Genomic DNA, 16061 nt, shown 5'->3' with positions numbered 1-16061 from the left:
TTTGCAAGCACCCAAAGTGATGTCTATGGGCTGATGTTCACACCTACCCTCCGGCAGTGTGAGGGGCCGGGTCAAAGTGGCGGTCACAGTCTGCTTTAGCAGCAGAAGTGAGGGAGACGATCAGAAGGCGTAGCCTTGGGGCGTCTGGGTGGCTCAGTCGGTTGGGCGTCTGCCTCCGGCTCAGCTCTTAATCTCAGGGTCCTGGTATCGAGCCCCGTGTCAGGCTCCTGGCTCAGTGGGGAGCCTGCTTCTCCCTCTGCCTCCTCCCATCCCCCCTGCTCATGCTCTCGCTCTCAAATAAATAAATAAATAAATAAGATCTCTTTAAAAAATGCTTAAAAAGGCTCTAGGCAGCCAAGAAGCACAAGCCCCTGTACCTCACACTGAGCTGTGCCGTTGAGCTCCCCTAAGTCGGAATCTGTCACCTTCCAGAAGCGGCCCTGATGTTCTGACAGAGGGTCCCTTGCTATCTCCTCCATCCTTGCACACGGTGGAATCAAAGCTTCTCCAAGGTCTTTGTTTTCAGATCTTCTCAGGCCCCACTGTCCTGTTGCTCTGTCCCTTCAGTGCATGTCATGACAGGGCCAGCTTCGGGGGCAAGTGGCCTGGGCCGAGGCCAGGCTGGCGCAGAATGAAAGGTGTGGAAATCAACCCCTCCTAGTTGACATGGTTCTACTTCTGGGACCCGTGTTAATGATTCTCAGTTTTAGCCATAAGTGGAAGACCAGCAAAGTAACCTCCAAAGCAGTGGGGACAGAGTGGTCATTGCAGAATCACACATTGCATGGGGGCGGGGTGGCACATTGTGACCGAGGTCGGTCTTCATTGTTTACTTTCCTGGAAGTCTTTTATCAATCCAGTCATCCACCTACCTGCCCAATGTTCCAGAAATACATACATGCGGCCCCTGCCAGTGAGTGAAACCAGCACGTGAAGGCCATGTGGGAGGACCTACCTAGACCCTCTCACATGCTTTCTGGCCAGAGATCAGGCCGCGGCCATAGGCTTCCTGACACAGGTCCCTCACGGTGCTGCTGTGGCTCCTGCCCGGCCTCGGATCCAGTCGGGCTGGCGTGGCCACCACCAGCAGATCTTTGAGACACACCTCGTGGCTGGGAGGACTGTGCCAGAGCAGGACGGAGGACAGACCCAGCGGCCTCTTCTCGCCAGAGCTTCGGCTGCTGACGTAGCACTCCCAGGGCAGGCTGCGGTTTTCTGGAAAGGTGAAATCATTGGCATCATGCACTTGTGCTGCCGGCCGAGGCACACATGGCTGGCTGAGGCCACCTCCCGCCAGGGTCCCCTGGCTTCAAGCCAGCTCAGGTTCCTGAATCAAAGTCAGCCTCTGGTCCTCTCCTCCAAGGAGCTTCTCTTCCCTGTTTTCATGCTTCGTGTCCCTCCACTGATACACTCAGCCAGATGCGTCTCACCTGAACGGCAACCAGGAGTTGTTGAACAGGGTGCTTGTCAAAAGCGTTCTGTTTTTACCTTTTTTCTGTATTTTCAATAAGACCAGAGGCTCTCTAAGGATGTGGACTGTGTCTCCACCATCAGGCGGGGGGGTCCCCCTGAGAGCAGGGGGCTGCACACCTTCCCCACCACCAGCCCAGACTGGGCGCTCCTCCAAGACAAGGACTGGTCCCCTAGGCTCTTGGCACATGCCTGGACCCGCTGGCACTCACCTGACTTGTGATTCGGCGCCAACTTTGGGTTGCCGAAAGCCGGGAACAGGGAGAGCTTCTCCCTCAGTGGAACCTTGGTGAACAGCTCGGACATCAGAGGCTGCTTCCTCGTGTCCTTCTTCAGCGCCATCCAGCTCGGCTTCGGACTTCCTAAGAGGCTCTGGGGTTTCGTTGGAAGAGACATTTTTGGTATTTGCCCCTGGAGGAGGTCCTGGGGCAGGTGGTGCTGCTTGTATTTCAAGACCACCTGATCGACCTCGGGGCTACTGCCTTCAGAGCTGGTCATCCTGGTCCCGCTCGGCACAGACTCTGCGGAGTCAGAGAGCTGAGTGGCAGGATCGGGGCAGGTTTCTATGGAGGTTAAGGGCTGGAAGAGAAAACAGTCCAAAATGAGATTGTGGAAGCCCAGGACTCCTTCCCATGCCTTCTTGATGTAAACAAACAGACTAAGGAAGCCAAGTTCATCAGCAGCAAGAAAGATGAGGTTAGAAGAGTTTCCTCACCAGGGACTTGGCAACACTAGGGCAGAGGATGGTGGGGATGTCCCCAGAGCTTCCTCTGGGTATTTGGTTTTTTGGGGATTTTTTTTTTAACAAAGGAAAGATTTTAAACACTAGAAATTGGCCATCAGAAAAATAGGTGTTAATTCTTCAGCTATAAGACTGGCAAAAATTAGAAAGCTGTTGGTGGAATGGGACACTCTAGGGACTGTCCTGCACTGTTGATGAGAATGTAGACTGGTACAGCCCTTCTGGGGAACCATCTGGAAACCCTCGGTCACAGAAGATGACAAATACTCTGTAACCCAGGATTTCTGCTTCTAGTATACATACTATTAGTTATTAGGATATGCAAATGAGTTATTAGATAACTCATTTTTAAAAAGTATGTATACCAATGTTCCCAGCAACATCATTCACAATAGCCAAAAGGTGGACATAACCCACATGTCCACCAACAAATGAATGGATAGACAACTATTTCACCTTGAAAAGGAAGGAAATTCTGATCCGGACTACAACATGAGTGAATTTTGAAACATTATGCTAAGTGAAATCAGCCAGACACAACAGCATAAATATTGTATGATTCTACTTATCTGAGGTACCTAGAATAGTCATAGAGATAGTAAAACAGAGAGGAATGAAATAAGGCAGAAAAAATATTTGAAGAAATATTGAAGAAATGATAGTCATAAACTCCGCAAATTTGGTGAAAAACAATTTATAAAACCAACAAACTCGAGAATCCTAAGTAGAATAAGTGTGGATAAAATCACACCCAGATGGGGTGCCTGGCTGGCTCAGTCAGAAGAGCGTGCAACTCTTGATCTCTGGGTGGTGAGTTTGAGCCCCACATTAGTTATGGAGATTATTTTTTTAAGACATTTTTAAAAAAGATTTTGTTTATTTATTTGACACAGAGAGAGAGAGACTGCGCACAAGCAGGGGGATCGGCAGGCAGAGGGAGAGGGAGAAGCAGGCTTCCTGCTGAGCAGGGAGCCCAAGGTGGGGCTCGATCCCAGGACCCCAGGATCATGACCTGAGACGAAGTCATAAGCTTAGCTGACTGAGCCACCCAGGTGCCCCTGGAGATTACTTAAAAAAAAAATAAAATCTTTTAAAAAAATGACACCCAGACATATCATAGTCAAATTGCTGAAGTCCAGAGATAAAGAGAAGAGCCAGAGAAAAATGACATATTACATATAGGGGACAATGTTATGAATACAGTTGACTTCTCATTAAAAAAGAAAAAGAAGACCAGAAGATAATGGAACAACATTTTTTAAGTGCTGCAAGAAAAAGAAAATGTCAACCCAGAATTCTAGGTCCAACAAAAATAGCCTTCAAAATGAAAGCTAAATAAAGACATTTCCAATAAACAAAAACAGAAAATTCATCACCAGCAGAGAGATGTGCACTACAGTAAATGCTAAAGAGAGTTTTTCAGGGTAGAGAGAAATGACATCAGATGATATATACATATATACATACGTGTGTGTGTGTGTGTATCATGTGTGTATATTACAGACATACATATATATACGTAAGATTTTATTTATTTATTTGACAGAGAGAGACAGCAAGAGAGGGAACACAAGCAGCGGGAGTGGGAGAGGAAGAAGCAGGCTCCCGGTGGAGCAGGGAGCCCGATGTGGGGCTCGTTCCCAGGACCCTGGGATCACGCCCTGAGCCGAAGGCAGACGCTTAATGACTGAGCCACCCAGGTGCCCCATATACATATATATTTTTAAAATATCTTTCCTCTTGGGGCACCTGGGTGGCTCAGTCAGTTAAGCATCTGACTCTTGGTTTTGGCTCAGGTCATGATCTCATGGTTGTGGGATCAAGCCCTGCATTGGGCTCCATGCTCAGGGGGGAGTCTGCTAGAGATTCTCTTCACCCTCCCTGCACTCTCAGCATTTCCCCTCCCCTACTCATGCCTCTCTCTCAAATAAATAAATAAATCTAAAAAAAATTTTTTTAAAGGAAAAATAGGCAAGTTTCCAGAATATACAAAGAATTCCTACAACTCAATAATAAAAAGATAAATAATCCTAATTTTGAAAAGAGAGGAAAGCAAAAACTTGACATACTCTTCACAAAGAAAGACATATGAATGGGGGAGCCTGGGTGGCACAGTTGGTTATGTGTCTGACTCTTGGTTTCAGCTCAGGTCATGATCTCGGGGTCATGAGATTGAGCCCCATGTCCAGTTCTGCACTCAGCCCAGAGTCTGCTTGAGATTCTCTTTCCCTCTTCCTCTGTCCCTTGTTCTCATGTTCTCTCTCTCTCTCTCTCAAATAAATCAATAAATCCTAAACAAACAAAAAAGATCTATGAATGACCAACAAGCACCTGGCAAAGGGCTCAACACACTTAATCACCAGAGAAACATAAATTAAAACCACAATGTGAAATCACAAATAACCATTAGAGTGGCTAAAATTTAAAAGACAACACCAAATGTTGACAAAGATGGGAGCAACTGGAACTCTCATTCATTGTTGCCTGAAATGTACCATGATACAAGCACTTTAAATAAAGATTTTGGAGTTTCTTATAAAGTTATACATACACCTACCCTTTGACCTAGCAACCCTCTCTTAGGTAGTTATTCAAGGGAAATGAGAACGTAGGTCCACAAAGACTTGTACAGGAAGGCTCATAGGAACTTTAATCACAATAGCAATAAAAAAATAAAAACTGGGAGCAACCCAAATGTCCATCAACAGGAGAATGATAAACGAACCATGGTATATTTGTACAATAGAATATAACTCAGCAATAAAGAACAAACATCGTGAATGGATCTCACAGATATAATATTGAGCTGAAGAAGCCAAACACAAAAGAATATATACTGTATCATTCTATTTATAGAAAATTCTAGACTAGGCAAAATAGCCCAAGGTCAAAAAAGTTAGAGTCAGGATAATGGATTTCTTGAAGAGGGACGCACAGGACAGGGGGGCAATTGCCTGGGAAAGAACAGGAGGGAACTTTACAGAGAGGTCAGAAATTTCTATACTATGATAGGGATATAGGTTACATGGGTGCATTTCTTTGTCAGAATCACACAGTTAAGATCCATGCACTATGGGGCGTCTGACTGGCTCAGAAGAGCATGTGACTCTGGATCTCGTGTTTCTGAGTTCGAGCCCCACATTGGGTGTAGAGATGTACTTAAACAAATAAACTTTTGAAAGGGGGGGTGGCACCTGGGTGGCTCAGCCAGTTAAGCATCCAACTCTTGATTTCGGCTCATGATCTCAGGGTTGTGAGATCCAGCCCTGATTCAGGCTCCTCGCTCAGCAAGGACTCTGCCTGAGATTCTCTCTCCCTCTGCACCATCATCAATGTGCATGCACACTCTCTTTCTAAAATACACAAATAAATAAATCTCAAAAAAAAAGGATACGAGCATTTCAATGCAAGTAAATTTAATTAAAAAAAAGAAAAAACAGGTTCAACAAGGAAAAGAATAGGTCATAGAATGAGATAAATGACCCAATCACATTTAAATAAAGTTTAAATGCGTATATTAAAAAAAAATCCCTAACTTGCCAGGAAACATACTAATAAAAGATGGTGGATAGGAGAACAGGAGGTGAGCATAGAGAAAAAAGGGAAAAATAAATAAATGAAAGATGCAGGGGCACCTGGGTGGCACAGCGGTTAAGCGTCTGCCTTTGGCTCAGGACGTGATCCCGGCGTTCTGGGATCGAGCCCCACATCAGGCTCTTCTGCTATGAGCCTGCTTCTTCCTCTCCCACCCCCTGCTTGTGTTCCCTCTCTCGCTGGCTGTCTCTATCTCTGTCAAATAAATAAATAAGATCTTTAAAAAAAAAAAAAGAAAGATGCAAAGGCTTTGAATGAACCAGGGCTTTTTATTAAATTAACCTTCTGCACATGAAATCCAAAAAAGAAAAAAAAACAATAAAATGTTGCTGCCTTATTTTTAAAAATCTCTTTGGAGTTAAGTAGTAGTACTGTGCATCTAGATTAATGAGAGAACAAAGGCAGTCTTAAGAAGTCGCAGTAGTATTAAAATAACAGCTAATGGTTCCTGAATCCTATGTGGCAGGGGCCACTCTCAACATTTTCATGCATTCTTCCATTTAAGCCTCAAAGCAATTCACTGGTAGGTACTATTATTAAAATTTGTTTGAGAGAAAGAGACAGAGAGAGAGTGCACGAGCAGGAGAGGGGCAGAGGGAGAGGGAGAAGCAAACTCCCAGCTGAGCGCAGAGCCTGACAAGAGGGGGCTGGATCCCAGGACCCTGAGATCATGACCTGCACCGAAGTCAGACCCTTAACCAACTGAGCCACCCAGGTGCCAAAATTCCATATTTTTTAGATGGGGAAACTGAGGCTTAGGGAGATAAGAGTGACTGGACACAAGTCATAGAGGAGACTCCAGGATCCAAACAGAGGCAGCCAGATCCCAATGCATACTCTTTACCCTTTTTTTTTATTGCAGGAAAAATGAACCGCACATACACATACACGTAAAATTTGCTATCTTAACCATTTTTAAGTACACAGTAAGTAGCGTTAACAATATGCATTGTTGGGGCGCCTGGGTGGCACAGCGGTTAAGCGTCTGCCTTCAGCTCAGGGCGTGATCCCGGCGTTATGGGATCGAGCCCCACATCAGGCTCTTCTGCTATGAGCCTGCTTCTTCCTCTCCCACTCCCCCTGCTTGTGTTCCCTCTCTCCCTGGCTGTCTCTATCTCTGTCGAATAAATAAAAAAATCTTTAAAAAAAAAAAACAATATGCATTGTTGTGCGACAGACCTCCTAGAAGACCCCCCGCTGAGTAGGGAGCCTGACATGGGGCTCTATCCCACACCCATGAGATCATGACCTGAGCTGAAACCAAGAGCTGGATGCTTAACCGACTGGGCCCCCCAGGTTCCCCTCTTTTTTTTTAAAGATTGATTTATTTATTTGAGAAAGAGTAGCAGGACGGGCAGAGGGAGAAAGGGAAAGAATCTCAAGCAGACACCACACTGAGCACAGAGCCCAATGGGGGACTTGACCCCACAACCCCAAGAGCCCAGCCTAAGCCGAAACCAAGAGTCAGGCACTCAACCAACTAGGCCACCCATAAGTCCTTTGCCCATTTTAAAATCAGGTTACCTTGGATGTGAGTTATAAGAGTCCTTTATATACTCTGGATATGAACCCCTTATCAGATACAGAGTTTGAAAATATTTTCTCCCATTTCACAGGTTGCCTTTTCACTCTGTTGATAGCTCAAGTTTGATATCTTCCCACTTAATCTATTTTTGCTATTTATTTATTTATTTATTTATTTATTTATTTATGTAATCTCTACATGCAACATGGGGCTTGAACTCATGACCCCGAGATCAAGAGCCACACACTCTTCCAACTGAACCAGCCAGACGGCCCTGCTTTTGGTGTCATATCTGTGACATTCAATGTCATGAAGCTCCAAAGCCTGCTCTCTTAAAGGTGTTTATCGATCTATGGTTGTAGACCTCTAAATAAGTCATGAAATTCATTTAGTGGGTTGTAACTGGTAATTTTATTTATTTGTTTATTTTTTAAAGATTTTATTTATTCATTTGAGCGAGAGAGAGACAGAGAGAGCACAAGCGGGGGGGGGGGAGGGAGAAGCAGACTCCCTGCTGAGCTGGGAACCTGACATGGGGGCTTGATCCTAGGACCTGAAGATCATGACCGGAGCTGAAGGCAGATGCTTAGCCAACTGAGCCACCCAGGCGCCCCAGGAACTGGTATTTTTGAAAGAATAGATCCGAACAGAATAAAAAAATACCAAAGGAGTCACCATATGTAGTACAGCTAATCATTGTTTTAGAAACTTTTTTTCCAGGGTGTGTGTATGGATGGATGAAATAAAACAGATTTCTACTGTGGGCTATGGTTAGAAACTTGAAAAGCATCACATTCCTCCATGCTGCACTTGGACCTGGCAAAGCCCAACAATGCCAAAGATTTTCCAGTACTTACAATACAGTCATCACATAGCCTTTGGTGGGCCTGACTACAGGAAACACAAAAGGACCCGTTCTAGAACCATCAGTACCACATTCGTGTGGCACCTTAGTGTCTGCAAAAGTAAAAAATCAACTGTCACATTCAATTAATATTTTTGATGTGAATTTTATTGGTGATGTTTTTTTGGTTTCATAGTTGTATAAGAGTTATAAACATAAAGATATTATGTATCTGGTTTTATGCCTGTATGTATCTATAAAGTTATGTAGGGCTACAACGGGGATCTGAAAAAGTTTGCTTCCCTTGAACAGGTGTCCATACACAAAGGGAGTTTGAGAAACACTGTTTCAGGGATGAGCTGGTTTCAACAGTGCCACAAAGCTCAGAATGTGACCTTATTTGGAAATAGGGTCTTTTTTTTTTAAGATTATTTATTTATTTATTTGACAGAGAGAGAGACACAGTGAGGGAGGGAACACAAGCAGGGGGAGTGGGAGAGGAAGAAGCAGGCTTCCCGCTGAGCAGGGACCCCAATGTGGGGCTTGATCCCAGGACCCTGGGATCATGACCTGAGCCAAAGGCAGACGCTTAACGACTGAGCCACCCAGGCGTCCCTGGAAATAGGGTCTTTGCAAATATCATGAGCCAAGTTAAAGTGAGGTCATACTGGATCCGGGTGAGCCCTAAGTTCAATGACTGGTGTCCTTATACGAAGGCCACGTGAAGATCTACAGAGGAGAAACTCAAGGAGGGAGTCTGTGTGACGACAGAGGTAGAGGCTGGAGTCCCACTGCCACAAGCCAAGGAGCTCCAAGGATTGTTGGCAACCACCAGAATCTAGCAAGAAGCAAGGACAGATCCTCCTTCTAGAACCTCCAGATGGGGCACGGCCCTGCCAACACCTTGGTTTCAGACTTGTAGCCTCCAGAACTTTGAAAGAATGCATTTGTGTTTTAAGCCCCCAAGTCCGTGGTGATTTGCTCCCGCAGCCACGAGAAGCTAACACAGCAGGTGGGACTATCCCTAAAGATGGTGTCCCGAAGACGGCCATTGGAAAAGTCCTAAAAGTACACGTCCGTTCTCCTAGCATGTATGCTATTGCACAATTTGGGCTTCACAGGTGGGGACATTGAGGCTTAAGTGGCTTTGTCAAAGGGAGGCAGCAAGTCAGGAGGATAGAAGGAACCAGAAAGCAAGACTCCTACCACTGCCCCCCTGAGCTGAGCCCTTTAGGGAGGCAGACTGCTCTACTCACCCCAGTGCTAGTGAATATGTTCACTGCAGAGGCAGACTTGACCTCCTTGATTCTGGAGATGGGTTGACTGAGCTCCAGCCTGGGGCAGCTGAGAAGGCTCGAGTGCCTCAGGTCAGGTACGGAAGTGTACCGCCTTGTGGATATAGGCTTGCAGGGAGGAGGGCTGGCCTCTTTCGTGGGGGTCTCCTGGTCGAGGCTGCTGTCTGTCTCATTTGTCTTTGCATCTCTGACACCCAAGAGTAAGTCAGGCGTGCGGGACACTAACGCCATTGGCTGGAGATGCTGGGAAGGAGGAAACCAAACACAGCCTGTGGGAACCCAGCTCTGTCCACTTCCAGATTCACTGGCACCAAGGGTAGGTGCCAAGGAGAGGAGGCGGAGAAGGAAAGCAATCGGTATCAAAGTCTCTCTAACCCGAGGTTCTTATCCTGGGGTGCAGGGACTCCTAGAGGGCTCATGGACGGTTTCACAGGGTCTTTGAGCCACTTAAAACTGCAGTTTTAAAACTGTATCACTGTATACTTTATGGCAAGAGATACCATAGTTTTTATCAGTTTCTTAAAAGGCCTGTGACCTTAGCAAAGTGATAAAATACAAAAAACCAAAAATATCCTGCTTTCATTCTGTCCCTTCAGGTGAGGGTTCGAGAAAAAGGGAATGGACCAAAAACCCAACTGAGTCTTTCCACTGAGTCGGAAAAGACAGTGAAGCAGAGAGGGGCAATCCCAAGATTCGGATTGTAGGACAACGGGACAGCTGGCCCCCCGTCCAGGGCTGGTCCACACTTTGAGAAGAAAGCAGGCTGGAAGGACCCAGCGGTGGTCCGTCACCCCACATAATGCGGAGGGTTCTGCCTCTCTGAAGCCCTTCTCTGCGGCCCCCTCTCTCAGCTGTGCCCCTGGCCTGCTGGAGGTGAGCATTCCAACCCAAACCGGGGTTGGGACCCATGAGTATAAACAGTCCTGGCGCCCGCTCCCTACACGGGGATCGTGCTCAGACTCCCCGCTGCTTTTCCTCCTGCGGAGGAGGCAAGAAGGACAGACCAGTGAGAGTCCTCTGAAGGATGCCAGGCTCCTCGTGACTTCCAGGCGCCCCCTCCTGCAGCCCAGCCCTCTGTCAGCCCTCTGTCAGCCCCATTCGTTCAATGCGTCAGGGCTCTGAGCAGTGGTCTCCTGAGCACTGGCCCATGGAGCGGCCCCAGCCGGGGAAGGGTGCAGGGCACACACGCTCCCCTCCCAGCCGGGTTTACTTGTTTGGAGGCGAGGGCGGCGGCCTGGTATTTCTGCTGTGGTTTCTGTCGGCAGTTCTTCATGCTTTTGCCCCTCGCTTGCTCGCCTGCCGACTCCCCCTGCATCTCGACCTTCTTCTCCTTTGTTGGCAAGGACTTTTTCTCCTGTTTCAGCCTCAGGTCCTGGATCAGCTGCCTGTCCAGGAGGAACAAGGAGGGTCATGGAGGTTAGAAGATGGGCTGCAAATGTGGGTGCTCCCCCTGAGGGGCTGGATGATGCTTGGCGAAGCGTGCAGTACTCCACGCGTCCTCCCCCTCCCCACGTGTCCAGTCTGCACAAATGATTGCAGGGCCCAGAGCAGGAGACGGAGGGGACACCCATGCCTCCCACCGTACTATTCCAGTCTGGGGAATAGCATCTAAGGAGGGATGCAAAGTCAGCAGCTCTACCCAGCTCCGCCACCTTCTCTCTCTCCGCACTTCCCAGCAGGCCAAATCCCACATGTGGCAGGTGCTGGGAAGAGGGTTTGCGTAGGCGGCCAAACCGAGGGGCCTCTGTATTGGACCACTTTATATCCTGGGCCTCTCTGGCCAATGATGTAGTGAGAATAATACAGTCACATGGGTCAGGAGACGGGGATCCCAATTCCCCTTTCTCATCGCCTGCTATATGACCCCCTCTGTGCTCTGACCTCCCCATCCATGAAATGAGGTGATGGGTAGGGACTGGACTGGGGAGGATGAGTCCCTTCCACCTCTTAGATTTCATGTGTAGGTGAATCCAGGAGGGAGCTAGCTGCCAGGGACTGGGAATTCTGGAGAAGGGTGAAGGTGCCTGTCTCAGGGGCAAGTTTCTAGAAACAGCTTCATATCTACTTAACACCCCACACCAAGGAATCTTATGATTCCTGGTCCTTGTGAGACTAAAGCAAATGTTCCCCCTGGCAACTTCTAGGTCGGGGACTGAATCTCAAAGACCCTCCTCACCGTCCCAGGCTAGTCATCCAGAAGGTCAAGTATGACCCAACCCATCCCAACACCCACCCACCTCGCCTGGAGCCTTCCTACCGGGCATACACCTCCCGAGCCCTGGAGGCAACAGTATTCTGGAAGAGGGAGTTGTTGTCCTGGAAAAACTTCTCATGCTTCTCAGAATTCAGAGTAGGATAAATCAGGCGGAACCCCCCACGGTTCTCCTTCTCGTACTTCTCAGTTTTCTCCAACCGCACGGCCTGGAAACCCTTGACTTCCTCCATCCTGTGGAAGAACAGAACACAGGGCTGCCGTAGATTTTCTTGGGACAAGGCTTGGAAGGGACGTGCCAAGCTGGATGTGACGTGGGGCCAGGCCAAGGCCTTGCACACAGCAATGGTCAATCCGTATTTGTTAAATAAACGTGTGAACGTTTCCCTGAAAGGAGATTCTAGCCCCCTTGGGATGGCCGATGTCATAATCCGCGGAAAGTTGGTCAAAACAGTCTTTCTGACAGCTCACCAGACTCTCTCTCCTCATACCAACACCCATTTCCCCTTGGCTCAGCTCTGAGGAGGCAGACCGTCTCCACGTCCCCGTTCGCAGCCCCTATAACCCTCCTCTGGAGAACAGCAGCTTGCGTTTGGCTAAATTTGAGGGCTTCTTGGATGACCTTTTATGAGCTGTGATGATCTCATTCTCCCTCACAGCCCCTTGGGGAGGTGGAGGTCAGGGATGGAGGAATGATAAGCCCCTTTTACAGCAGGCAAACCGAGAGCACTGAGCTGCCCGGGGCCAAGTCACGACCAAGAGACTGATCCAGGGGAGGGCCCCAGCTCCTCCCTAGCGGCTGCTGCGTCCTCCTTGAGAAGTGGGGAGAGAGCTGGCATTCCAGAATCCCAAGCAGCACGCTCGCTATGCTCCGGCCCCAGGCCTGCCACTTCCCAGAGAGGGGACACTGCACACAAGTCAGTTCTCCTTCCAGAAACCTGGTCTCCTTGGCTCCAACGACAGGACCATACAACACCCCCAGCTACCTACCCACCACCCCCCTCAGAGGGAAGACAGGGCACAGATGAACGCGCTCTGAGAAACACAGTGCCCCCTGAACATAGATGCTATTGCCCCCGTTTCCAAAGCCCTGTCCCCAAGTATCAGCGGGCTCTGCTCATGGGGACACGGCGGCCGCCATGGGATCTGAAAAGCAACAAAGGCATCTCCTCCGCCGGGTTTGGAGTCTTCAGACACTAGCATCACTCCGCAGAATGAAGACCCCTGTTTACAGGGAAATACTGCCGGGCAGGAAGCAGGGGACCCTCGCTCCCAGGACTCTCGCTCCCGCCAACCCAGTGACAGGGGGTAGGTCAGACAAATGTGTCTTTCTGTAAGAATAAAGCAAGGGATTAGTAATCCCTGAATCTTCATGTTATATTAGTAAACTCATATCCATGAGATATAGTTCTGTCTATAACTTAATCTCCTATTTTTATGTACCAAAAAGAAGGCTCACAGTAAAACTGTACAAACAGCCATATTCTGCAAGTATAAACCAATTTTCCAAATAGAATTATTATTTGTTAGAATTGACTCCGCTCCCCACCAACTCCAAGCAAGATTCTTTTTTAAAATGTAATGACTTTTGGGGCGCCTGGGTGGCACAGTCGCTAAGGGTCTGCCTTCGGCTCAGGGCGTGATCCCGGCGTTATGGGATCGAGCCCCACATCGGGCTCCTCCGCTATGAGCCTGCTTCTTCCTCTCCCACTCCCCCTGCTTGTGTTCCCTCTCTCACTGGCTGTCTCTATCTCTGTTGAATAAATAAATAAAATCTTTAAAAAAAATAAAATAAAATGTAATGACTTTTTTTTTTTAAGGTTTATTTATTTGACAGAGAGAGAAACAGTGAGAGAGGGAACACAAGCAGGGGGCGCAGGAGAGGGAGAAACAGGCTCCCTGCTGAGGAGCGCGGTGTGGGGCTCAGTTCCAGGACCCTGGGATCATGACCTGAGCCGAAGGCAGACGCTTAGCGACTGAGCCATCCAGGCGCCCCAAAAATGTCATGACTTTTTTTAATTGAAGTATAATTGACATAGACTATTGTTAGTTTCTCAGGTGCACAAACGCGATTCGCTATTTGTATGTATTGTGAAATGATCACCACAATAAGAACTTTTAAGATCTTAGCAACCTTCAAATATGTAACACAGCCTTACTAACTATGGTCACCATGCTCTACGTTACCTCTCCATGACTTATTTATTTTAGCACTGGAAGTTTGTGCCTCTTTTTGTTTTTTTAATTTTATTTATTTATTTGAGAGACAGTGAGAGAGAGAGAGCATGGGGGGGGAGGGTCAGAGGGAGAAGCCGACTCCCCATGGAGCAGGGAGCCTGATGCTGGACTTGATCCGGGAACTCCAGGATCATGACCTGAGCTGAAGGCAGTGGCCCAACCGACTGAGCCAGCCAGGCGCCCGTGGAAGTTTGTACCTCTTAACCCCCTTCACTCATTTTGCCGTCATCCACCAGGCAAGACTTTTCACCACCTCTAACACATGGTAGTGCCAGGCACTATGATGAACCTTTTATTACACATCATCTCATTTAATTCCACCTTATAGATCACTGGCTCCATTTCACAGAAAGAACACTGAGGCTCAGAGAAGAGACATAAAGGCCACATAACTAGTAGGTTGTCAAGGACCAGGACAGGCCAGTCTTACTGGGAGCAGGGAAGTCATAAAGAATGGGGTCCCCAGGGTGCAGGGGCACCTCTGTACCTGGTCTCCCGAGAACGACATTGTTGCCGGAATCGCCCCCGTTGTCTCTCCTCCTCCAAGACTTTCTTTTTGTCACAGCTTCCTAGGTTGATCAGGACCAAGGTGTCATATAGCAGACTGTCTTTCACCTCTTTATCTAGCCAGGAGTCGGTGGAGAAGCTCGGAGAGTGGTTGACCTGTGAGGGCAGCGGGGGGCTCGGCTATCCGGAGTGGAAGCAGGGGGCAAGGCCCAAACGCCACCTCCAGGGAGCTATCTAAGCCCAGCGTGGGCTCCTGGCTACCAGATGGGAGGGAGAGAGACAGGGAGAGGGAGTTGGCATCAGAGTCACAGTGAGGAGAGGAGGAAGCAGACGTGCTCTCATTTAACCAGCTTGCATTTCAGTCCTTTCCTCTTGAGAAGCATCAGGGGCGCCCTGTCTCTGGTTTCCCTCCACCTGGTGGGTGTGTTCTCCTGCACACATAGCATGCCCTAGAGGAGGGAAGGGGGCAGTCCAAAGGGCCAGGCTGGGAGGCAGGCCAGGAACCAGAGTGATGCCTTCGGGACCCTCACCAGGATTGAGGGGGAGGCAGGTGGGAGGAGGGAGAGGCCTCATTCCTGCTCACAGTAAAGTCCATATTATTTAGACGCACTATGTAACATTTGAAGATTTCTAGCAGTTTCTGCAGGCCTGTGTAAGAGCTCTCTGTGTAAGAGCTCCAAACAGCCACATTCTCTTGGGAACAAGGGCTGGGCATGGCGGAAAGGCAAGGCCCCAGGAATGGGACCCATGACCCTGACTCTGTGCCAACCGTCCTAGGACCTCTGACTTGGCACCTCGCTCCCCCAACCGCACCTCTTGTAACGCAGACTGCAGGGCCCCTTGAGGGCTGCTCAGCTCAAGTCTAATGGGAAAGAGAGACAGCCACCCAGATGCTTTTCCTCCTCCTCCATCCACCCTGCCGTGGGTCTGGGGGAGGCAGGAAACTCACTGAGGGGCTCCCCCCCATTCCCTTGGCCACAGACGCCTGGACCTGAGTGGCCCAAGCCCCTGAGAGCCAGGCCTGGCAGCTCCTGTCTGATCTTGAACAGCATCCCCCCGTTTTGATAAAGAACACCTCCCCTTTCTGGGAGACGATTCTGTTACAAAAAATCAAGCTGTCTTTAGAGTCTTTCTGTGCCTCAGATCCAAGTTTCCAGGTCTGGGTGGACCTCAGGAAGACACAAGGAGCTCTCTAATTCCCGGCCATCTACCCCCCTCTGGTGGCCACTTGTCAGCTAAGGGAGGAGCCCCAGGCAGCCAGCAGCTGCCGGATGAATGGGGCCTGGCCAGGAAGTTGTTTAAAATGATCTGGCTGAGCCAGGGATGAAGGGATAAGCCTGACCCCAGCTGACCCCAGGAACAGCAGCCAGTTTTCACCCCTCGCCCCAAGCCCTTACCTCCAGCAGCCAGGGCTTGAGTTTGTGGTCCAACAAAATGTCAAAGCCCAGGATTTCAAAGCAGGCGCTGTTCAGTGTGTGGTTGGGGAAGCAGGTGTGGTAGTTATGCTTGATGATGGGGTGGGCAGAGATGATCGTCTTGATGATGACATCCTCGATATCTCTCCAGATCTGCTCCATGTTGTAGCCATGGTTCTCCATGTACACACTGAAGGTGGAGAGCTTTCTGGAAGGAAA

The 16061-nt window shown here is 48.7% G+C and overlaps 1 protein-coding gene across 1 annotated transcript in view; it reads right to left on the bottom strand.

The window, feature by feature from the left end:
- Positions 1–513: 513 nt before the first annotated feature.
- TTLL6 (tubulin tyrosine ligase like 6) overlaps positions 514–16061 on the bottom strand; it is a 34283-nt gene continuing 18735 nt past the window's right edge. Inside the window, 7 exon segments of the mRNA XM_019797055.2 lie at positions 514–1215; positions 1683–2049; positions 9432–9713; positions 10681–10855; positions 11728–11916; positions 14408–14583; positions 15825–16050. Of these exon segments, the coding sequence (XP_019652614.1) occupies positions 956–1215; positions 1683–2049; positions 9432–9713; positions 10681–10855; positions 11728–11916; positions 14408–14583; positions 15825–16050 (1675 nt within the window). The 3' untranslated portion in view covers positions 514–955.

This window comes from Ailuropoda melanoleuca, chromosome 13 (assembly GCF_002007445.2).
Source record: "Ailuropoda melanoleuca isolate Jingjing chromosome 13, ASM200744v2, whole genome shotgun sequence".
NCBI classification, from domain to species: domain Eukaryota; kingdom Metazoa; phylum Chordata; class Mammalia; order Carnivora; family Ursidae; genus Ailuropoda; species Ailuropoda melanoleuca.
This window is presented reverse-complemented; position numbering and strand designations above follow the sequence as displayed.